Here is a 24,668-nt window from a genome sequence, read left to right on the forward strand (position 1 = left end):
TTTTATGTCCTTTATTTATATTTTGAGAGACAGAGAGACAATACGAGTAGGGGAGGTTCAGAGAGAGAGGGAGACACAGAATCCAAAGCAGGCTTCAGGCTCTGAGCTAGCTGTCAGCACAGAGCCTGATGCGGGGCTGGAACCTACTAACTGTGAGATCATGACCTGAGCTGAAGCTGGATGCTTAACTGACTGAGCCACCCAGGCGCCCCTGATTAAGAATTTAAAATTGTGGAGGATGGTTAGTAAATTTGGGAAGGAGCACTATTCCCCCAACTTCTTGATATAAACTATTTTTGCAAAATGAACACTTCCTTTCCTTCTTAAATTCTAGAATATTCTACCTCTTTTCCCCTTTTGGCATTATTTGTAGAATCGTTTGAACATTGAGCTGCAGATGCCTGGAAGAATTTCCTTTCTAACAGCTAACCGAACATGTTTGGAGTCAGACAAAATATGAAAATTAGCTGAATGTAGATGTTATTTATAAGGAAAACAAAATCTTTCTTCAGGATAAACCTTCGGGCTCACAATACTAATATGGTAATGTTGGCACATGGCATCGCTCCTCATTATTGACAGACTTCTGTCTCCTCCTCAGCCTGTGATCAGCTCTCTCTTGGGGTGGCTGCCATCTTCGGGCCTTCACACAGCTCGTCAGCAAACGCGGTGCAGTCCATCTGCAATGCTCTGGGGGTTCCCCACATACAGACCCGCTGGAAGCACCAGGTGTCAGACAACAAAGATTCCTTCTATGTCAGTCTTTACCCAGACTTCTCTTCACTCAGCCGTGCCATTTTGGACTTGGTACAGTTCTTCAAGTGGAAAACCGTCACGGTTGTGTATGATGACAGCACTGGTAAGAAAATCAGTAGCCTTCAGGGCTATGCTTTATATATACATAATATTCCTTAATTTATTCAAATTCTTACTATATTCTTGTTTTGATTTTTAAATTAAGGTAAGAGATGGAAAGACATTTGGAATCAAACATCCTCTCCGATTTAACACATCCAAAGAACAGTTAAATCACATACTTTCTCTCTGTTTTGGAAAATAAGCACTTTTTTCCTCCTGTGGAGGACCAGGTAGCTGAACTATAATATTGAAATGTTTATTCAAAGAATTCTTCTGCTAGGTGTGGGATCATTTCCCAAAGTAAAGTCTTATGATTTGCTATTGGGGAAACATCAAGAAATTAAGAATTTTGCCTTAACATTTTCTCTAGCTGCTTATGTGCAAAAAAAAATGTCTACCTTTTATTATCTGTATAGCACATTAGAGTTTAAAATGTTTTTCCTCAAATTTGAAAGAATATCATAACCACTGAAATGCTCAGAGTTTTTAGACCTACTTATGTGTAGACATAGTTTAGGGACTTGGAAAATATAATTTACTAAGTGGTATTTATTTTGATGTCTTGCGTGAATGTTTTATTGAATGTTTGATGGCTAGAGATTGTCTGTGCTTTCCTGTTTTGATGTATGTTATTATTTTTATATATAAGTAATTATTTTGAAATAGCAATTAAAAACACATCTCACAGATAAATACATGAAAGTACACATTAAAAATAAAGTCTTTATTTTCCTTGGCAGTTATATTGGTAGAAGTTTATACTATTTTGGTTGTTATATTGTGATAGGAATTTTACATTAAGATGTCTATCAGTGGTCTAAATAATGCTCTTTAAAAAAGACTGTAAAAATAATGTTTTATTCTAAGACATTTCACTATACCTTCATGTTTACACAAAAATTGGAATTCATTTGAATTTTAATTTTCCCAAAGTACTCCAGCAGCATACTCTGTTCATGCATGCAATAATGAGAACTATGTGGAGAAATCCATCCCTTTGCCCATAGAATTGACCATCTGCAAATAGATGTCAGAACTCTCCCGGAGAACAGGAAACAGGAAGCCATAGGGTTGAAAACACAACAAAAGTACTTTGAAAACCATTTTCATTAGGCTAAAAAGAGAGTGTCAATACATATCAATAGAGTAATTTCACTTTTCTGCTTTTAAAAAATTTAATATCAACCAGGCTCCGTAGCTCAGGGGTTAGGGCACTGGTCTCGTAAAAAATTTAATATTTATAAATAGTTTTAACTTAGAAATACATCAATAAAAGCACTTCAAAAAATAACTTAGTAACTTACCTTCAATGTGTCTTTTAACTCAAATTAGACTTATTAAGTTTGTTATATGATGTTTTACTTCCAAATCATTACTTTTCTGTCATTAGTAAAGTTCTGTATATCACATTATAAATGGTAGATTCTATGTGAATGGTTTTTCTGGATTGCATAATGCGATGGTCCAGGGCATCCTCAGTTACAAATCTGTCCACATAGGTTTTTGAATGGTTATATACAGAAATATATAAACATGAGTACACGTGCATTATGAATCCATGGGTTATTTACTTCCCTATTCCCTCTGATAATTCAGGTAAATGCTGTCCAAATATCACATGCCTTCATATATATATGCACACACACACATGGTATATACATATATATTCCAATGCATATACATGTGATATTCATATTTAAGTCTTATTATCTTAAAACTCCTCATGGTTGGGGCACCTGGATGGCTCACTTGGTTAAGTGTCCAACTTCAGCTTGGGTCAGTTTGGGTTTGAGCCCTAGGTCAAATTCTGTGCTGATGGCTTGGAACCAGGAGACTGCTTTAGATTTTGTCTGTTTCTCTCTCTCTCTCTGCCCCTCCCCCATTTGTGTGTGCACGTGCATACACACGCGCGTCCTCTCCCTCTCTCTCAAAAATAAACGAACATTAAAAAAAAAACCTCCTCATGGTTGAAAGGGTATTGGAAAATTCAAAATATTTATGGAGCGTGTGGGTAGCTTAGTCGGTTAAGTGGCTCACTTTGGCTCAGGTCATGATCTTGTGGTTTCTGAGTTCAAGCTCTGCCATCAGGCTCTGTGCTGATAGCTCAGAGCCTGGAGTCTGCTTTGGATTCTGTGTCTAAGCCTCTCTCTGCCCCTCCCCAGCTCATGCTCTACCTCTCAAGAATAAATAAATGTCAAAAAATTTTTTAGAAATGCTTATGGACATAACACCTTCTTCACTATTCTGTTTGTATGTATATGTGTGTATTGAAACATTTTTATTCCACGTATGTAGTTCTTGAGTGACTGACTAAAAACATATTGGGATTTGTGATCAAGAGCAAACAACAATTTAATATAGTAAAGCTTCATATGTAATTGATCTTTTACTTTAAATAATATTCTAAACATTTATATCATTGAAGAAAATTTAAATAGGAAAATAAATGTAGTTAATTCAGTGTATATACTTTTAATGGAGACTTGATCTCAGATTGTATTATCAAAATAATTGTTACTATTTAAAAGGAGCTTTGGCACACACTCCTCACTTTAAAAGTGACATAGATACTTGGAGATTCTAAAATCTGATTATTTAAATATTAATACTCAGTAACTACAGAATTATTTGTAGAATAGATGTACCTCATAAATATTCTGAGGAGAATAAAAGCTTATCATTGTTCTATTTTTGCAATATTTAATTTGAAAAATATTGATCAGTCACTTGCTACCTGCTGAGAATCATTGCAAGTGTATATATGCCAGTAAAAGAAACCAAGTCCTGGCCCTGATTGACCTTCTAGTTCCTACTTAGGGATATGTGATTGCCCATGGTTTTACTATATTTGTAATGAGCTAATAACATTTTCAGCTGGCCACTTGTAGTCCTTTTAATTTAACACTTTTGAGAATGTGGCTGTTCTTAATATTTTTATAGGATAAAACTGACCCTATGATTCTTTTTGAGATGTATTCATAAATATCTGGAAGTAGACTTTTTTTTGTCTTTGCAGGTATATTTAAAAGTCTCAAGGTAGTGTTTTAATGATAGAATTCAATAGAGAGGATTTATAAACTTCCCAAGTGAACAAGATGTCTGATCATGTGCGACACAATCTGATCACAGCAAGGACTGTGAACTGCAATGGGAAAAATCCACCTCATACTCAGCAAGATAAACATTATTGACTCCATCATGAATTTATGTATCTGTTGTTTGCTGCAGGACACACTGTGCCATTTTATTTACATTTCCTTTTTCCCTTTCCAGATTTATTTATTATGTATGCTAGTCCCCCCATTTGTATTCATTTCTATTTTGTTGTGTTGTCCAGTTTGATACATGATAATTATACTTTCATCCAGTCTTTGTTCCCACCCCCAAAACAGATGGGATCATAGATGAAATATAGTGCTGGAGTAGGAGAAATTCTTAGAATGATGTTAACAGGAACTGTTTTATTTTTTATGATAATTAGCATTTGTTGTTGTCGTGGATGAATGCTTTTAAACACCCTGAAAGTCTGTTATAGCTCTGAATGATGTCCAAAAATGGTGGAGAAGAATTGGCTTCAGAAACAAAGCTGTGTTTCTGTCAGTCATTTTAGAACATATGATTCACTTTAAATATAAACTAAAAATAAGTTGGATAGCTGTCAGCTCGTAAGCAATTCCAGGATAAGTTCTGAATATTTGCTTTAAAATCCCTGTGTTTCATCTTTGTTTGTAGACCAGCAGTCCATTAACAAAGAACTCTGGATTGGTAAACAGAAGCCTGGGATTCTATTCCCAGTTTTGCTACTAAATGACTGCTACAACTTTGGAAATTAGGAGAATAGAATGAAAATAACTATAGAAAGGAGCTATAATGCACTAGGCATTGTGAGAGTTGCTATTATATAAACTATTCCACTTAATTGTCAAAACAATTCTACGAGTCCCAAAGGAAATAGGTTATCATTCCACCATCCCTGCCTCCTTCAGTGAGTGACTGGCTCTTCTGCCCACCAGCAGCCATGAAACTTCGTTAAGGTTGTCCAAAGTACTATTCTGTTCACCTGGAAAACTCTGATTCTGGTCCCCAATCCTCTGCTCCACTAAATGCTCACACATGTGCATGTGTGCATTTGCACGTACATGTTCATGCATACTATGTGGCTGAGATGTTACAGAAAATCTACCCCAACCCTGGGCCCCAAGGCTAGAATAGGTTTCCTCCAACACATCCCAGCACTTGGTAATCCCATGATCCTCATCTGTGAGAGCTGTAATCACATTATGAATGACTTTTCTTGGTGTATTTTCCACTGGATCAAATACATGTCTGACCAGAATGAGTTCTAAGTCTCTTAATTGTTTTGTCATTAGCACCTAGGTATTACTTGGCTCATTGATATACCTTAATAACTATTTAAGGAATGAATGCTTAAAGAGGTATTAATATCTATTGTTTAGACAATGAATCTTAAAGGGATTAAGTAATCTGCCCAAAGTCAGTTTAGGTTAGGTCACTTTTTAGTACTTGTATTGAATAAATAGATTCAGCATTTTTCAGAAATCATACATAGACATATTTTTTCTATCATTTATAAACCTGTATGATAAAGCTAGCATGAATTGTGCTTATATTCCATTTAACTGCAATTAAATATGTATTTATTCATTTGCTTTTTTGAATAGTCATTATTTAGTGAGTGGCAATCATGGGGATTGATATAGAAAAGGGGAGGATTTAAAGGAGAGAATATAAATTTTCTTAATTAATGAAGAGAATTAGTCATTTCTTAAGGTATTATAATATTTAACAGACTGTTGATTTCTATGATATCAGTATAGAAAAAAAGGCACAGCCTTTATTGTAAGGAGCAGAAATGATTTTTTCACAAACTTTATTAACTTCGATGAAGTATATGTGTAGACTGTGTTCTAGATACATCTTTGTGTGCTTTTGGAGTTAGTTTAATAAAATATAAAGTCAGTTAATAGTAAAAATTTATTTTATCTTGGAACTATATTTAAATAGGATAATAGAAAATAATTCAAGGGAATAAGTTAATATGAAAATATATATTCCTGGAAGACACTAATTTTCAGTATTATAACAATTTTTGTATTGTAAAATTTATAACCAAATAATATCAATTTTATTTCAGGAAGTGGGGTAATTAGGACCTAAGATGATTATATGTTGTACATTCTAAGTGCAAAGCTTTAACTCCAAGTGTGCATACAATTAGCAATTATGAGTTAAGCCTATTTGGGTATTGTTGATTACATAGCTTGATATAGTAGTGTTTCCACAAAGTTGGTTTTGCTTGAACATAGTTTCTTTATTCCTATTTAAGCAAGCATAAAGATTTTTTTGGAATATTATTACTTGGGCTCCCATTGCATGATAGTGAATACTTTTAAACATATTCAGAGAACTAATTTTTTTTAAGTTTTGAAATCTTGAAAATATGTTCCAGTCCTAAAACACAAAAATAGCATTTCTAATCCACAACAATCACAATTCGTATTCCTATTTATATGTAGGTCCTATGAAATAGAAAGGGCAGGTCTTCTACCAGACCTTAGTGATCAGCAATGTTTGTTTTCATTGGAAGAGAAAATACTACTACTAATAAAATGAAATAATTCCCTGGTGAGAGACAGACACTGCCAGTTTTCTTAAATTTAAATCTGGAACTTGATAAATCTAGGATGAGCTTCTAGGTAGGTACTTTCCCCTAGCCTTTTCCTGTTGTTTGCTCCCTCTCTGTGCAGCATAGGGAGAAGGATGATATTTGTATTATTTTTTTGATACACTTGACAATTCTGACTACTCCCTCTTCAGGGGAAAAATAACTCTCCTACTTTGGATTCTCTGCTATCATTCTCTTCCTGTTACTTCCTACTTTTCAGCCATTTATTTCTTGTTTTATAATTTTTTTTTTTTAGAAATTTTTAAATGTTTTATTTGTTCTTGAGAGAGAGACAGAGACAGAGACAGAGACAGAGACAGAGAACATGAGGAGGGAGAAGCAGAGCAAAAGAGGAACACAGAATCTGAGGCCGGCTCTGGGCGCTGAGCTGTCAGCACGGAGCCCGCAGCAAGGCATGAGCTCACAAGCTGAGAGGTCATGACCTGAGCTGAAGCTGGACACTCAGCCGACTGAGCCATCCAGGTGCCCCTGCTATTTTTATATTCTCAAACTCCTTTTCCTTTCCCTGCTACTTAAAAACTGATATTCCAGGTTTTTTCAGTTCTGTTTTCTGCTTCTTGACTTTATTCTCTCTAACATTTTTTCTTCCTCTGCCTCTATGCTATAGATAATTGATCTATGCCCTTGGTTGTTGCCACTCTGTTCCATACTCATAGATCTAGACACCATTGATTATCTTTATTTGGATATCTCACAGGCACAACTAATCCAACAGGATGAAAAGCAAACCCATTGTTTTTACTCCAAAACTTGCTTTTTTTTCTTGTGGTTTTCCCTATTTAAGGGGTTTTCCGAGCCCCATTCTTAGTGATCATGCTAGATTCTTGTCTCACTCTCATCCCTCATTTCCAACTGATCACTTAATACTTTTCCTTTGGTACCTCACAGTTCTCAAATTTAGCTCTACTCTCCATCCCTACCACCTGCGTTAGTTAACATACTTGTATATAGCCTTGACCGTGTTCTCTTTAGTCCTCCTTAAGTTCATCTGATGCAGACAAAATAGTCTTTTTTGAAATGACAGTCTGGTGATGTCATTCCCAAGCTTACCACTATTTGGCAAATCCTCAGTTGTTAGAAGAATTAGTTCTGATTTCTCAGCATGACACATGCAGGCTCTGTCATTGTCATTCTTATGCCTGTTTGATTTTGCTTTCCTGGTATTTCTTCTCTCAATACTTATGCCACAGCCTTTTTTGAATAATTGTCATTCCCCATACCAATCATGCTGTGCTGTTTCAAGCCTCTTTGCTGTGCACAAACTGTTCTCCCTGCCTGATGTGCCCTTCCCATTTGGCTATCTATTAACCACATTCAAGATGCATATTAAAATATTCTTACAAAGTATAAATGTGAAGTAACCCTCCCTGACTCCTACCTGTATAAGTTGATCATTCATTCTCTTTTTTGTAGGAAGCAAGATTTGGGTTGATAAAAATGACTCATCATCAATTCTGTAGTAAATCTTATTTTCAGCATACTCATGTTACCCATTTAGCAGGGGTATGCTTTGCTGGGCATGAGAGCACTAAATATTTTATAATTAATTCATCTATTTATTTTCCTCTTCATTTGTTTTATTTTAAGTTTATTACTTTATTTAGTTTACAAGTAATAATCAAACATTTACCATGTATCATCATTGTTCTATGTCCTGAAGCTACAAGAATGAACAAAACAGGCAAAGATCATTTGACTTGTGGAGTTTGTATTCTAGTAAATGGAGATAAACAATAAAAAAATAAATATGTATCTTATACCAGATGTTATAAGTGCTATGGAGAGACATAAAGCAAAGAGATGTACAGGGAGACAAGGGATGAGTACAATATTAGGTTGGGTTTGTCAGAAGAGACCTTATTGAGAAGGTGACACTTGAGCTAAGATTTTAATAAGCTGAGGAAATATGCCATGGGAATATCTGAAGGTAAGACTGCTCCAGACAAAAAGCGTGGAGAAAAAAATAATCAAGGGAGAAAGAGATAAAAAATTCAAGGCAAGAGAGGTTTCTGTTGTAGTTTGTCTTTGTTTGTGTTTTTTAGTTTAAAAAAAGGATTTTAGGAAACTGAAGATTTTTGTGATATTTATTACTTGTTTTATAGGTGTCAATATGTTTGTATGTATGTACATATATATGTATATATTTTATATATGGTCAATTACTGACTATTCTGTGATGCTCTGGTAACTAATGACAAAATGACAATAATATCATTTCTTTAAAAATAGTTTACTGTAAAGACTTTTCCACATAGGTGTTCATTTTTGAGGCCTTAGTAATGACAGTCTAAAGCACTGACCCCTAAAAAAAATAACAGCATTGATTTTAAATTGCAATGAGAGTTGAAGCAAAGAAGAAGAGAAATAGTCTAACATATATCCATTTGTATAAGTTATTTTGGATCGTTTATCGGATGCTTGATTAAAAATGAATTGATTCTGTATCAGAAACACTTTTATTTTATTTTTCAAGAATTTATTATAATCATGGTTAAATATTTGTTGTTTGTTATACAGTTTGATGAGTAACAAATTTTTAAAATAATAGTAATAATAAACACAAAAATACTGTTATTTTTGAGGACATATTATTTATTAGGTACTGCAGTACAAGCCCCTGTATTTTATCTTGTGAAATCAGTGCAATAAACCTGAATGCTAGGTACCATTATTCAATTTCCAAGGACAGGGAACTGAGTTTCTTTCTTTTTTTTTTTCATGTTTTAGCTTTTATTTTTTTATTTTTTTTTAAATAGTTTATTGTCAAATTGGTTTCCATACAACACCCAGTGCTCTTCCCCACAAGTGCCCTTCTCCATCACCACCACCTCTTTTTCCCCCCTCCCCCTTCCCCTTCAACCCTCAGTTCATTTTCAGTATTCAGTAGTCTCTCAAGTTTTGTTTCCCTCTCTCTCCCCAACTCTCTTTCCCTCTTCCCCTCCCCCTGGTCCTCCATTAGGTTTCTCCTGTTCTCCTGTTAGACCTATGAGTGCAAACATATGGTATCTGTCCTTCTCCGCCTGACTTATTTCGCTTAGCATGACACCCTCGAGGTGAATAATAAAATGGAGGCAGCCACCTCAAGGATTGACGAGGCAGAGAGAAGAATAGGTGAATTAGAAGATACAGAAACACTTTTAAATATTCAGTTCCTGAATGGATTAACACCAATTGCCCTCTAAAAGTTTTCTGTTTCCTTCTCAACATTGTCTAAATGTTTATCTTGTTTTGAATGCAAGGCATATAAAGTATATTTGGGGAAATTACATTGCAAATGAATAATCAAAACATTCTCACCAACACATGCTATCTCTTGTCTTTTTGGTAAAGGCCCTTCTAATAGGTGCCTATTGGTCACCTGTATGTCTTCTTTGGAAAGTTGTATTCAAGTCCTCTGCCCATTTGTTTAATTGGATTGCTTATGTTCTTGGTATTAAGTATCATGTTATTTCTAAATATATAATAAGTGTTTCCTTAACATAGATAAAAATTATGTTTAAAGATTATGTTGAAAACATTAACTTAATTCCTTGGGTGAGCTTCCAGTGACATCTGATGGCATTTAAAAGAGAAACTTGGCATCATTTGCTTTGGTCTCTCAATATGCCAGTAAGATAGCTCTCTGACCTTCAGCCATACTAGAAAAGGGAATTATTGCTTGTCATTCCTCATTGTGTAATTAATGGGGGTAATTAACAAGTTAGTGCTAAGATTTCAAGGGCTGACTTAATTTTCTTTCTTTAATGCCAACCCAATTATTCCAATTGGATAAAAGGATAAAAAGTTCATTGTGAAAATGGAACAGGAAATGTTTTAAAATGCTTAATTGACAAATCAGAATCATTAGTCATGCAATTAATACTTTTTGCAGAATTCTTTGAAGTCAAATTAAAAAGTAAAACTATAAATTTGCTGAAATAGATATAAAACATATACTAGATTATTCTAAATCTTTTTCATTTATACTAGACAATTTTTTCTATATTTATGGTGTAATGTCCTTCCTCCATATTAAAACTAATTTGAGACTGTTTAAAATACCCTAAGGACAAAAATATTCAGCAGAAATTAAGACTACTCAGTGTAGAAATGTTCAGATACCTGAATAAATATTTTTCATAAGTGATTGACAATTTTATCAATGTTAAGTCACTATAAAACCATTCTAGGTTAGCTTAAAATTTTTATATTTGTTTTTATCTATTAAGGTATGCTTTTGTTTGTTATATTAACAAGTTTGACTTACTGTGAAGTATTTTTCAAAATGTGATAATTTGCATATTATTTAAGGTTAGATGGATCAGTGATCCTCAAAGTGTTGTTGTTAGACTAACAGCATCATGATCACTTGGGAAATTATTAGAGAGAAAAATTTTTGAGCCACATCCCACACCTACTAAATCAGAAACTGGGAGTAAGGCCAACAAACAGTGTTTTAACACATTTTCCTAATGTTTTCAATGCACAGTGAAGTTTGAGAACTACCAGACACAGTTATGCTATAGGAAAAATCATTCCTTAAATCACAGCAATTTAATAGAACAAGATTTTATGTCTCATAAAAATAAGGTTTACTGTAAATCTAAATATTCTCCATGGCAGTTATTTTTGGTATCTTGGCTCAGCATTTGAGGATGCTTTGAACTTTTTGCACAATTGCTGTGTCAGAGAATGGATGAGTTGGAGAAATAAGTGCTTGGCAATTACATTTTTCACCTAAAAAGGAGCAATACTGTTGCTCACATTTCAGCAATGAAAGCAATCCATATATTATACCTAATTTATGATCTCTTGGAATTCTGAATTCATATTAAGGTGAATTTTTCTATTTTTGCAAAAAAATACCATTCAGATTTTAAGAGCTATTGCCTCAAATCTATAGATTGCTTTGGGGCATGTGCTCAGATTTTCTAAATCCAGGCAAATTTCAAGTATATTAAAGTATACTTTGTAAATAATACAACATTGATTTTTAAATTTCTTAGCCTATTTGATAGTCAGCCAACTAATATGGACTTTAGAGCCCCAAACAGTACATATGGTGCTTCAGCTAGATTTTACCATTCTTCTTTAATTTGGGCTTACTTCATCAGTTCTCAGTGGTAGATGGAGGGAGACCATCTCTTTTAACTTGTGTAATACTATATCTAATTTGAAAACATATTTGAAGACAGTTATTTTGAAAATTATTTCTCTCTTCATAAACTTATTATATACTGATGTATACTGAGTACGCAAACTTACTCATTATCAAGCAGTTTGTTGTTCTAAGAAGAACCAACTGTTTCCTATTCTTCGAATACATAAAAAATGTGGTGTTGCAAACAAATTATAATTCAGTATGCTAAATGCTAAACGAGCCACATGAAAGTGTCATGGCAAAACAGGAGGTGAGACTGACTAGGAAAAGTAAATGTAAATGACATTTAAACTGTGTCTCCACCATGTTAAGCGTAGGTAGAATAGAAAATGGAAAGATACAGAGCTGTGAAATAGTGTGATGAATTTGTCATATGATGACACGTCTACTGTGGTTGAAATCCATGGTATGTCATCTAGGGGTGCCTAATAATAAGAATAAGTAGGTCTAAACAAAGAGTTTGGTATGCCCTAAAATCATACCAAAGGGGCAAAAAAAAAACATTTAATACGTAAGAAAGATTAGTCCAAGCAACTCTGTGGAAAGAGCTAACCCTGGAACTTGAAATGACTGACTATCCCTGGATAGGCTGGAGGCATGAGCAGGTTTCTCCAGGGGAACACTATACTAGGATAATCTTGGTTTGAACTTCATAATGTGGGCTACCAAGAATCAACAAACTTTCTAGTAAATTAAAAAAAATATGTTTATTTATTTTTAAGAGACAGACAGAGACAGAGCATGAGTTGGGGAGATGCAGAGAGAGCAGAAGACACAGAATCCAAAGCAGGCTCCAGCACAGAGTGCAATGTGGGGGGGGTTCAAACCCATGAACCATGAGATCATGACCTGAGCCGAAGTCGGATACTTAACCGACTGAGCCACGTAGGCTCCCCAACTTTCTAGTAAATTTAATATAATTAATTTTAAGTGAGTTTTTAATTTTTAACACATTTAGGAAATTATAAAGTTATTCAATTGTCTAGTTATTAATGCTAGTTACCAAATATTTCTGGCTCTGCCTCTAGGCACAAAACAGACTTCCATTCTTTCATCCTCTTAGAAGCTAGGCAGAGTTATGTGATTTTCTTTCACCAAGGAAATGTGAGCAAAAAGTACTGAATCACTTCCTAGTGGATGTTTTAAGAGGCCACTAATCCATGTCACATTTTCTTTTCCATGCCATGATAATGATAAGAGCATCGGTCTAAAAGTCCTGGAGTAACTACAATGTGCAGAGCTATCCTACTAATCCATGTTAAACAAGTTACAGAAGAAAAAATGAACTTACCTGTTCTTAAGCCTTCAAGCTTTGGGGCTGAGATTTTATCACAACATAACAAAACCTATCCTGACTGGGTAGAAAAAGTAAGCCATTGACTATACGAAGACTTGATAACAAAACTAAGAAGGAAAACATTAAAATTAACCAGAATCTTACCATAAAAATAAGTAAGGGCCATTAACTATTTTGATATTTGCCTCTCAAACTATATTTGTTTTATACAGAAGTTTAATTCATCATGTCAATTATTAACCTAATTGTGACAGATGTTCACTATACTGAAGTTAGACGCTCTTGCTATCTCTCTCAGGAGATTTGCTTTTCTGTCAGTAACTGTTGTGTTATGACCAACTGTAATCAAAAGACTATAGATTTCTGTTCCCAAGTATGTCACTTGGCTGTCATCAGTTTCTCCCTTAAATGGGAAAACATGATACATAACAGGGTTGTTTTAGATTAACATAGGACGTAATATATGTAAATAAGGGTCACATGGTAAGTTAAAAAATGAATGCTAGAGAGTCTGTTTTGTCTTTCTTAAGGTTTGCTTATTAAAAATTTAAAATATCTGATACCTTTAAGGTACAAACCACTTTTGTTCCACAAAACTGGAGCATAATATAAAAATTCCCCATTTCCCCTGAACAGGTAAACATTATGTTATTCCTTTAAAAAAATATTGTTTAATTTGTGGAAAATTTTCTTTATAGAACTGACTTGATAAGTTCATGATATTTTTTTGTACTATTATCTAAAAAAATCCTGAACTTCATTACTGTTGATTAGTCCTATTGTCCCTATAAGAATTTTGATATTAATATAACATTTTAAAATTCTGTTAATGTACACTTACTTTGAATATGAGTAGTACTTATGCTATATACTAGCTCTCTAACACTAGAGTCATATAAAAATCCAGCTTTGTTATTGAAACCTGATTATATACAAATGATATTTATAAACTCTTTTGTGATAAAACCTATCACATCTTAGTGTTTTAGAGAGTATTTTCTGTTTCAGCCATTTCTTTTTTCATTACATTAGAGAAAGAAATAATCTGGAACTTTCTGCCCTTCTCATACAACTTTCAGTTTATTGCTTTTCTTCCCAGTAAGCCATTTCAGGGAATTCATTCTTTAGCGCTGTGTTCTTACCTTCTGGAATAATACCTGCTTCATACATGTTTGTTGAGCAAACAAATGTGTAAACATTGTACAGTTGTGGGTTCAAGAACGTATGTTCTGATACAATTACGTGTCCCACTTGGATTTCAAAGGAACAGTTTTTGTTATTTTCATTGTGATTTAATTATACTTCTGCATATCTGGTTGAGAAAGTGCAAGATTTACTTGTGTTGATCTAAATCTAATTAATTCTTACCTCCTGGCCTTATGATAAAGGGAAAAGTAAACATAATTACAAAGAGGCATAAGGAAGCCTTAGTGGGTGATAGAAATATTTATTATCTTAACTGTAGTGATCATTTCATGATGTCAAAATGAATCAAATTTTACACTTTAAATATGTACACTTTAGTTTAATTATACCAGAAAAAAATTATAAACAAAAAAACAAAATAAATAAGAATAACATGTTAAAGTGTTTTCTGTTACAATTACAACATTTCTATAAATATTCCACTCCTACATCACTGCATAATGTTATGGAATATTACTAGATATCAGTACAGAAATTTAAGGATGACTTTTGAGATTCTTTGTTAACAGGGTATGCTAAATTTCCTGCTAGATAGAGAAATTAAAACCGCTACATTTCTATCTCTGCCATTATCTTAAAGTTTTCAATCTTCAACCAGGAATATATGAGAAGGAGAGAACAGAGATTTTGGAACAGAAATTATCCCATTACTAATAACACAAAGAAGAGAGACAGGAAACATATAAGTAATGCAATAAATATAAATATTGATCATCATGACAACAACTGCTATTGAGAATTTGCTGCATGACAGTTACATTTTAAGTACTTAGCATGTGTTCCTCATTATTTTATTTTCACCACAACTTTGTTATTGCTCTCAAATAAACAATGTAGAATCTAAATTGTAAAGACATTACAAAACATTCCAAGGTAAAATACTACTAAGTGTCAGAATCAGAATCTGAATCCCAAATGTTGAATCTGGCACTCATGTTCTTCATTATAACTCTCTACCTTCTTGCAACAGATGCACATATGAAAAAACCAATAAGCCACAAGTAAAGGGTGATGGGAAAGTTACATAGTCTTCTACATGTATTGACAGGTAAGGAGAGACTTAGTATGTGAAGAATGTGAAGATAAACTGGAGTCCAGGGTCCAAGTTTATCTATGCATATCTCTGCACGACTATGTTGTGATGTCCAATTGACTCCAGTTGGAGAAGCACTGAAGTCTGCAGAAAGTATTAAACAGAAGTATTAATATCATACGATCTTTGCAACTTTTGCACTATATGCATTTTTGAAGACCCATAGTTTTCTTGTAGACTAGAGAAGTACACATTAAACCATGGTTTTGCTTTATGAGATTACAGAACTGCAGCCAGACAAACAAAAATAGATGATAAGCAGCCATGAGTTAACGGCATATAGCATCTCCAGTTTTACAGAGGGTAAAGATAATATCTAAATCAGCAGACTGTCACTGTATAAAGGATGCATAATGTCCCTCATACAACTCACTCAGTTCTTTGCTTTTTTTTTTTTTTTTTTACTTAAGATGAATAGCTTTTTCCATATTGTAAAAGGGCAGGCAAAGTAAAGTTGGATAATAGAAAATCTGCCTAAATGACTGGAACAGACATTGTATGGATGAGTACATAAAGCATTCAGCATGGGAAGCAGAAGGCAGAATTATATACCATAGTCATGTGCTAAGTGCCAGTTTCAAATATCCATTGCTTAGGCCACAGTTTCTCATCCCTGGTACTTTTGATATTAGGACCAGATAACCCTTTGCTGTGGGAAACTGTCCCGTACATTATAAGATGTTTAGCAGCATCCCTGGCCTCTACTCACTAAATGCCAGTAGCATTCCCCACCCCTAGTTCTGACTATCAAAAATATCTCCAGATATTGCCAGATGTCCCCTGAAGGCAACATTACTCCTGATGAAGACCCTCTGGCTTCTCCTAGTATATTCATAGGCATTATTTATTGTTAAATACATCACAGATTTAGGATAAAGATAGACTACAACTTTAAAAATGTAGAGCTTAGTAGTCTATTTATAACTTAGAAATTAATAGACATAGACTCAATACAATTAGGATATGGGTAGCAGAATCTCTATTCATTGGTCACATGAACATTTTTTAGTCACCAACTAAATGCCTGACACTGTTCCAGATTCTGGAGGCACAAAAATAAAGAACATGTTTGATATTTGAATTAAACCAAAGATCACATAAAGTATTCATCCAGTGTCTTCCAAACCTACTCTGGTATTCTCTTAAATCACCAAAAACCACAAATTGTAGACCTGATTCCCTCACATCTATGTAGAGAAATTTTCACTGAATTTTCATGATTTCACTGGGAAATAGATATGAAAATTGCCTTTAAAACTATTTTTAGTTTGTAAGTTATAAGTCAAGATACTCTGTACCACTGCTATTCAACGTCCTTAATACAGAGATTTACGTGACAAACTAAGGCTTGAGTTCAAAGATATAAGGGTTGTTTATCAACCTATGATTCTCTGTACTTACTCTTTGAGATAATAGTAATTATGCTTTTGAAATTATAGGGACTAAACAAACTACACATTCTGAATAATTGCCAGAACAATTCTCTTTCCAGAAGCTCCTTTCTAACAACTTCCCTCCTCTTACTTCTCTCTAAGGACATAGTGCAGGTTCTGGAATTAAAGTAAACAAACAAACAAAGAAATAAAATAAGAATAGCTTCAGAAACTGTGATACATGTCTTATTCCTGCCATGTTATTTAATCCTTGAGGAAGCACAGAGAAATCATGGAGAGCATGGAAGAAATAAAGAAGTTATGTAACTTGGCCAAGATCACAGATTTCAGTAGTCAACCATGTCTGGCTGAATCTAAAGTCCATCCTTTCCCATTCTACCACTTTGCCTGTAGGCTACAATAGATTGGGGTAATATTAACAGTGCTTAACAACTAATTTCCTCATGGATAGCCACCAAAAGCTGGTACAGCTTAGAAATGTTTACTAGCTGATAATCAGCCTTGACTTTCAGAGATCACTCCAGTCCAGGTATAAGTGGATTGGTTTTGAGCTTCCATCTGTATTCTCATAAATTATGAGAACTGTATCTCCTTCCTTAACCACTCTGGACATCCTTCATATAATGAACTTGGGCATTTAAGATTTACAGCAAACCTTCAAATGAGGTTACAAAATGATCAAGGTACCAGCGGAGTCACCATGCTGTAGGGCAGGACAAAGAAATCAGACCAGGTATCAGCCAAGAGTCTAGGGAGAAAGCCCAGAGTATGACCCCTGGATCATTCATGGCTAATACCAGGTGGCTGAGGAAGGGAAGAAAGGGGGGGTATATAATATGAGGATATAATATGAGGATGAAGAGGCTGCAAGGGGGTCCTCAATACCAAGTCTGAGCAGAGGCCACACCTTAGGGCTGCAGATGAGAGCAATAAATCCCAGAAGAACCTTCTTGCCATCGCTAAATCTTCCAGGAATGCCTCCTGAAGTGAAAACTGATTCAGTGCTTCTTGATAAATTCCTTACAACAGGCCTTCCTGGGAGACAGACAGACAAATTACCATCTCCTTTGACCATAGCAACCTGAAAGCAGGTTGGACTCCTTTCTTAGAATTAATTTAGATGCTTAAATTTTTCTTAACCTTCCAGAGTAGACAGAATTTTTTTAGATCACAGCTGAAGAGCAAAGGTATAAAACACTAATAATCCCAAGAGAGGAAACATTAGAAACCAATTAGTAAAGATGTCAGTCTAAATGATCTGAAACCTATCTTCCTTTCTTTGGCCAGGAGAGGGAAAAGTGTGTGGTCCACTGGTTCCTGAAACATTAGAGGGGTCACTGATGAGAAGGGAAGGATAAAGGGGAATCTTATGCAAAGATAAATTCTATCCACTTCCATTTCAGTTTAGCCCTCAACTGCCCCTGAAAAAAATACTCAGTAGACAAAGAAAAGCTCTATCCAAAATGGTTTCATTTCATAATTGGCTGTACTTAGGAACAGCCAATGCAGGGGTCGGGTGCAGTGACAGCAAGTCAGCCCTGACCCCAAGAGAAAGTGACATTCCAGGAAGCCCAGGGTCTCTTTGAGGAGACTGTAGCCTGCACCTCACAACACCTATTGCCCCTCTTTGCTCCATTAGAAATAATCACTCTTAAGTGGCCCATCACCAGTGCCAGCGTGATTTTTTTCACATTTGCTAAAAGCTTTTCCCTTGGCCCACTTACATTTATTTCTTTTGTTTCTAAGTAACTATTTAATTCCCTTTCCTCTTTATTTTGCAGTTAACTGACTTGAAAAAAAAATCTGATTTGAAATGGGGATTGCAGACAAATTATTTCTTTCCTTCTGTACACCCACCCCTAGCACCTAGTAACGACCACTGCATATGCATTAACCAAAAGACCCATTAGTGGGGTATTGTTTTGCACTTTTGTAGACAAAGAAGAAAGAGACCTCCAGTTGGAACAAACTCTTTTTGTGTTTTGGGGTTTTTTTGGCAACAAATAGATCCCTTTTAAATTTACAAATGCAATGGCATTGAGACCCAAAATTGCTCTCATCTAAAATGTTTTACTCCCATCCTCACTTTCCTAGATTATGACCAATTTTCCCCAGAATGAATTATTCAAATTGAGCTCAATCTTCTGAATCCTTAGAAAAAACAATGTCTTAGCACTTTGCCTGGCAACCATTCTTTTCTTCAACATGTAATTTTTTTCCCCAAATGGACTGCAAGCATTTTAGGATTAAAGATCATGTAATTCGTTCATCCATTCAACAAATATTTTTGAAAATCTATCATGTACTAGATATGCCCTAATCATTTGAGATGCATCCAAGAAATAATGACAAAATCCCTGCCTCCATGGAGTTTATGTTCTAGTGGAAGAAGACAGGGAATAAGTAAGCAGTGCCATAAACATGTAAATTATAAAGTATATTGGAGGTTAGAAGGTGAAAGTGCAACAGAAAAATTTAGGAAAACAATATAAGAGAAATATGAAGTAGAAAGGGGGAAGACGTTGATTTTAAATAGGGTGGTCAAAAATAGATGAGAGAGCAAGCCATGTGGAGAAGAACATTACAGGTAAAGAGAAAAAAAATGTTTTTGCAAAGAAAATATTCTAAGGTGGAACATGCTTAGGAAGGAAATTTTGTGTCATGTAACTAAGAAGAGAGACTTGGGTTTGTCTTCTATATAAACCTTCTCCCCTCTCTCTGCCACTAACTTTTGGGTAGAATCTGCACTTGTAGGTTTTCTTTTGGAAAATATCAAAATGTGCAGAAAGTTGCCTTAAGGTTGTAAACATTTACAGAGCCTGCCCGTGGAAGAACACCACATTGAGGTTATGTAACTGACTCCCTCTACCAGACCTCGGTCATCATTACTTGCCCCAGGCAGCTCTCATTTATTTTATACCAAATAACCCACTCAAAACATTACACCTGCTTCATTTTTCAAAGTTTCACCTGGCAACATATACCCCAGACTCCTTACTTACTTACCTATCTGGTTCTGATTTTCTGAGCAGTCATCCTAGCCTCCGTAGGAGCATAGCCTTTGCCTACCTTTCCCTCCTCTCTCACCATCTTATTTCCTCCTTGTTCAGCAGCAGGCAAACAACTATTTGAATTTCTCCAGACCCACCATGCTGTTAACAATACGCTTGCACATTAAATTCCCTCTGCAAAAAATATTTTTTCTTTTCTTCCAAGAGTCAAGCCCCCATCTTTGCCTGTTTAACTCAAAGTTCTTTAAAATTTCAAATAAAACATGTCTCACTAGAAAATTGCCCCTGCCTCTCCACTTCCCACATTGGAGTACTTAGTACAGTGCACTGCAACTGTTGGTTTAAGGTCCCCATTGAACTGGGAGACTTCAATGATCCTCATTTTCATGGTATTCCAGCGCACCGAGGATAAGGTCAGTTACATAGCAGCTACTTAATAAATGATTATCATAAATCAAAGAAATACCTAATATTAAAATTTGTGAATACCAAACCAAGTAGCTTAACATAAGCCCTGACTTCATAAAAGTTGGGTTTAGAGTTCATCTTCTGTGCTAAATCAAGGTCATTGTATCTAACAGTGGCTTTCTGACACCCACAACTATACCACATTGCAACTGGGATCCTGATGTCTGTTTATTTTGTTGTGTTTTACATTTTTCCCAGTCTTCTGCTGGAATGAAAGACTGCTTCCTTCTGAATTACAACTAATTTGACTTGGGTTCTAACCTTAACATTTACTGTTTCTGCTACCCTCTGATACCTCATCTATATCTCCAACTGAAAGAGCCTTTCCCCAGGTTGGGTAGCTGGCCTAGTACCTCTAGTGCCTGAATGGCTGAAGAGGGAGATTACACACCATTCACTGCTACTCCACTCTTCTCACGGCTGTTTCTCACTCAACTCTGTCACGTTCAAGATCAACACCAGCCCACATTAAAACAAAGTTTATGATTTGGAATTAGGTTTCCATCTGGGAGGAAGTGCTGTCCTACTACTGCATTACCTCAGCCATGCCGCTTCCAATTCACACGGGCTTCCCTTCCACCCACCTGAGGTATCAATATACCTCAGGAATGAGGTCTGGTTATAGATTCACTCAAGCTTCTGTACCTCCTGTCTGACAATGGTTCTGCCAATACTTCTGCCTTCTGGACCATTCTCCATGTGCAACTCACTTCTTTATATCCCTCTTCCATAAAATCTTTCTGGTTTCTGCTCTTCACCCTGCATGTATTACTCTCAGCCTTTCCATAACAATGTCATGTTTTTTATTGTACTATTAAATTTTATGAAGGAGTTGGAATTGTACATGTATGGGAATTGAATGTCCTAGTGTTACTAACTTTGGCCCCTGTATCATATAAAAACTGTAGCTAAGGATGATAAATCAGTGATTCTCACTTCTAATTCTAATAAAAAGTTAAGTTTTCAGGGTGCCTCTGACTTTTAGGTATTTACTTAATGCCCATTTCTTTCTCTAAGTTTCAAGTTCAAGTTTCCTCCAATTGTCCAAGAAGGTCCAAATGCATTTTTATATAGCAAAACTCTTAAGAGCTTTTCAGGAAATTATGGGGTAGTGGGGAGACAGAGGTGCAAATCATTTTCTACAATATAATGTATAATAGTGTGAGTATCTCTAAAGTGCAGCAGAAGTGGTGGGAATAGAATACTGAACAAGGAGTAACCATTTGCTAGGTGGAACAAAAGGGATGCACCCAGACATCCCTCGTAGGATTATGTTTTGTACATCCGATTTCCTCTTTTTTACAAGTATATCCCTTTTTGTCCACCTACCAAATGGTTACCCCATTAGGCATTCTATCCCTACCACTTCTATTGTACTTTAGAGATACTCACACTATTATATATTACTTTGTAGAAAATGATTTGTATGTTTATCTCCCCACTACCCCATAATTTCCTAGATGGCAAACATCTACTGTTTATATTTTACTTCTGCATCCACAGTTCAAAGCACATGTGACATGCTGCCACGTATTTATGATATATTAACATCTTTCAACCATTCATATGATAAGATATATGCTCAATGAGCATAATTGCTGAAGGCATTGGGGGTTAATGGTATTCTTTTTTGGAACAAAAATATAAAATAAAACCTGAGCTCCTGAAGAGGCACATTTTACCTGGCATAGTTCTGGTATTGTTAGTCATGGGGCCACCAAATAAAGTGTCTTAATCCCCTTCATCAGTGTCAATTTTAAATCATATTTGATGTATTAAGTGGCAGCATAAACCCAGTAACAGCAGTATCCTGGGACAGAGCCAAAATAAGAGCTGTGAAGGATCTTTTGCGACTTCATAACTGCACTGACCTGGACACAAGTGGGGATTAAACAGCAGCAGGCTGGCTAATCAGCCCCAGTCTGGCGAGTGGAAGTTGGGTTATCACAAGCTGAGAGGGCGGATAGAGCAACAGAAAGACAGGTGTACATCCGAGCAGGATTGTCTGGAGACAAAGGAGCCTGCAGTGTGGCCATCAGAGTTGAACAGTGGGGGTGGGCTGGTCCCACTGGGGGTGGGTCACTAACACTGCAGGTGATGAAGTAGCTCTGAAGAAGGACTGAGAATGAAGTGAAGTAGGAGACTGGACAGAACCCGTGGTTTGCCTAGGGCATCCCTGACTTGTGCTTGTTGTCCTAGTCTAAGTACTATGCACTTAATGTCTATCTCTGAGGCTCTTAAAAGGACCCCTTTTTTATTAAAAAAAATAAAGTGACTTTAATTGTAAACAACCAGTGAATCAAAATATAACCAACCTCTGGTCACAAACCAAAGTACTTTCTTTTGAGGGAATCTTTAAAACATTGTTGTGATGCATTTCCAGGTTGTGTTGGTTTGTATGTTTATCCAGAATCTCTTTTAGGGAACCGTTTTAGTCTCTGTAGTTTAAGCAAAACTCACTTTCCTCTTTCACAACCCTCTGATCTATCTCACTTCAACTCATCTGCTCTCACAAAATAATCCCAATCTGGGCCAGACAGACTCCTTCTTTGGATTTTGACAAAATTTGGGATGAAAATCTCTCTTTATAAGTGTGAAATCCTGTTGGTTATCTGTGCCATCAAGTGGGAAAATGTTAAAGAGTAACAAAGGCAACTCTGAGGAAGAGAGAACAGAGAAATGGGGAGAATTCCTGTCTCCAACCATGCCTGGAGTTTATTTTCAGTTACAGAGTTCCCTTTTTGTTCAGAGCAGTGTGAATTAGGTCTGCACATATTACCAAGAGAGTTCTGACAAAAACAACTACCTTCTTATTAACCTGCCCAGCTTTTTACTTGCCCTATCTCATTATACCAGGCATAGGCCCACATTCAGCATCTGTATGAATAGGACAAAGAGAAATTAGATGTTAGGATGGACCTAGGTGGGTCAGCCTAGGACGAAGCCACTTACCATGACTGTGGCATCCCTCTAGTAAGCACAGTGCTTACGCTTCCATGGCTGGAAATCAGTCACTAATGTGCTTATCCTCTCATGAATTAGATGCAAGCAAGTTGTAGTAAAAGTAAGCAGATACAAATACAACATTTATTCTATTGGCTCCTCATAAATGGAAGCATTCTAAATAGAAGATTGACCTTAACACATATTGAACTTAGACCCCAAGGCTATAGCAGCCAAAGAGTTTTAGCCTTGGCATGATCAAAAGCACTCTTTACTTTCTAATAATGACATAATTGCTTTTTCTCATAGCAGTGAGAGAAGAAACAGGGGCAACATATTTTGGTACTGACTTAGGCAGCAATAATCAGGCTGGCAGCCTCTGCCTTCCAGGAATCATAGATACACTCCATGTAACACCTCAGTTCAGTGCATTTTCTGAAGCAGGCTGTTATCAGGTAGGAGCCCTGTGAGGTGGTGTGGGGCTAGTCTTGCCGCTTGCACCCATCCTCAAAGACATGGTGGGAGGCTCCCTCTACCTGTCCTAGAGAATTATAAGCCACTGTTGTAATCTGCCTGATGCTTTTGAATTATCTGTGATTTGATTCAATTCTTTGTAATTGAGTTGAGCCTAAGGACTCCGTATTTCAGTGGCCACTCAGCATAGTTCCACCTAAATACTCTCCTAGTATCCGTATCCAAGCCTGTACTAAAACTGTCCTGTGTGTTCCTGCCTTCTTCATCCCCACCTATCTTAAAAGCTCTGGATCACTGTACTCACCAGCCTTAGGAAATAAGCCAGATAGGTTATGGATTGCTACGAGACACACATAGACATAAAAACATGTAAGGGCAGTGCTAGTCAGGAGGCTTTTAGAATAATCCATTTGCAAGATCATAATAGCTCAATCAGTGCATTAGAAGCAGTGAGAGTTGGTATAAAAGGCTTTTCTAATAGTTTGGATGTAAGGTATCCTAGGAAGAGCTGATCAAAGATAACACTAAGGTTTTTGGCTTGAGTAACTGGAATAATAACAGTTGCCATTATACCGTGTGGGGAAAACTGAGGGAGGAGGCGTTTTGGAAGTTGAGGACATGAAGAGCCAATTTTGGAATGTTGTGTATTATTTACTATACATGGAAGTAGATATGTTGAATTATTCAGAAGACCCCATGACCACCTTCATTTCTGACACAGAATGCAATCTCAAGTGTCCCCAGTATCACCCTCAAGTTTGATAATTCACTAGAACAGCTCACAGAACGACTGAAAGCTGTTATACCCTCTGTTACAATTTATAGCAACAGAAGGATACAGATGTAGGTCAGCCAAGAGAAAAAGCACCTGAGGCAGAGTCCAGGAGAGGATCCACACTCAAGAGATTCCAGTTTTCTTCCTTCCTCCAACAACTCAACTTGTGGATAGTGCTAACTTTTTCAGGCTGACAACAGTGAGTGACAATATGCATGGAGCATTGCCAACGAGGAAAACTCAATGCAGGCATCGGATGTCCAGAGTTTTTACTGGAGGTGGTCATGTAGACATGGCTGAAC

At 35.9% G+C, this 24,668-nt stretch overlaps 1 protein-coding gene across 3 annotated transcripts in view; it reads left to right on the forward strand.

Moving 5' to 3' along the window:
- Nucleotides 1-24,668, forward strand: part of GRIK2 (glutamate ionotropic receptor kainate type subunit 2) — a 622,100-nt gene that overhangs the window by 237,974 nt on the left and 359,458 nt on the right. For all 3 annotated transcript variants that reach the window (XM_029945013.1, XM_029945011.1, XM_029945012.1), the window contains one exon: nt 602-859. In XM_029945013.1, coding sequence (XP_029800873.1) covers nt 602-859 — 258 coding nt within the window. The remainder of the gene's footprint in view (nt 1-601; nt 860-24,668) is intronic.

This window comes from Suricata suricatta, chromosome 7, assembly GCF_006229205.1.
Source record: "Suricata suricatta isolate VVHF042 chromosome 7, meerkat_22Aug2017_6uvM2_HiC, whole genome shotgun sequence".
Classification (NCBI taxonomy): domain Eukaryota; kingdom Metazoa; phylum Chordata; class Mammalia; order Carnivora; family Herpestidae; genus Suricata; species Suricata suricatta.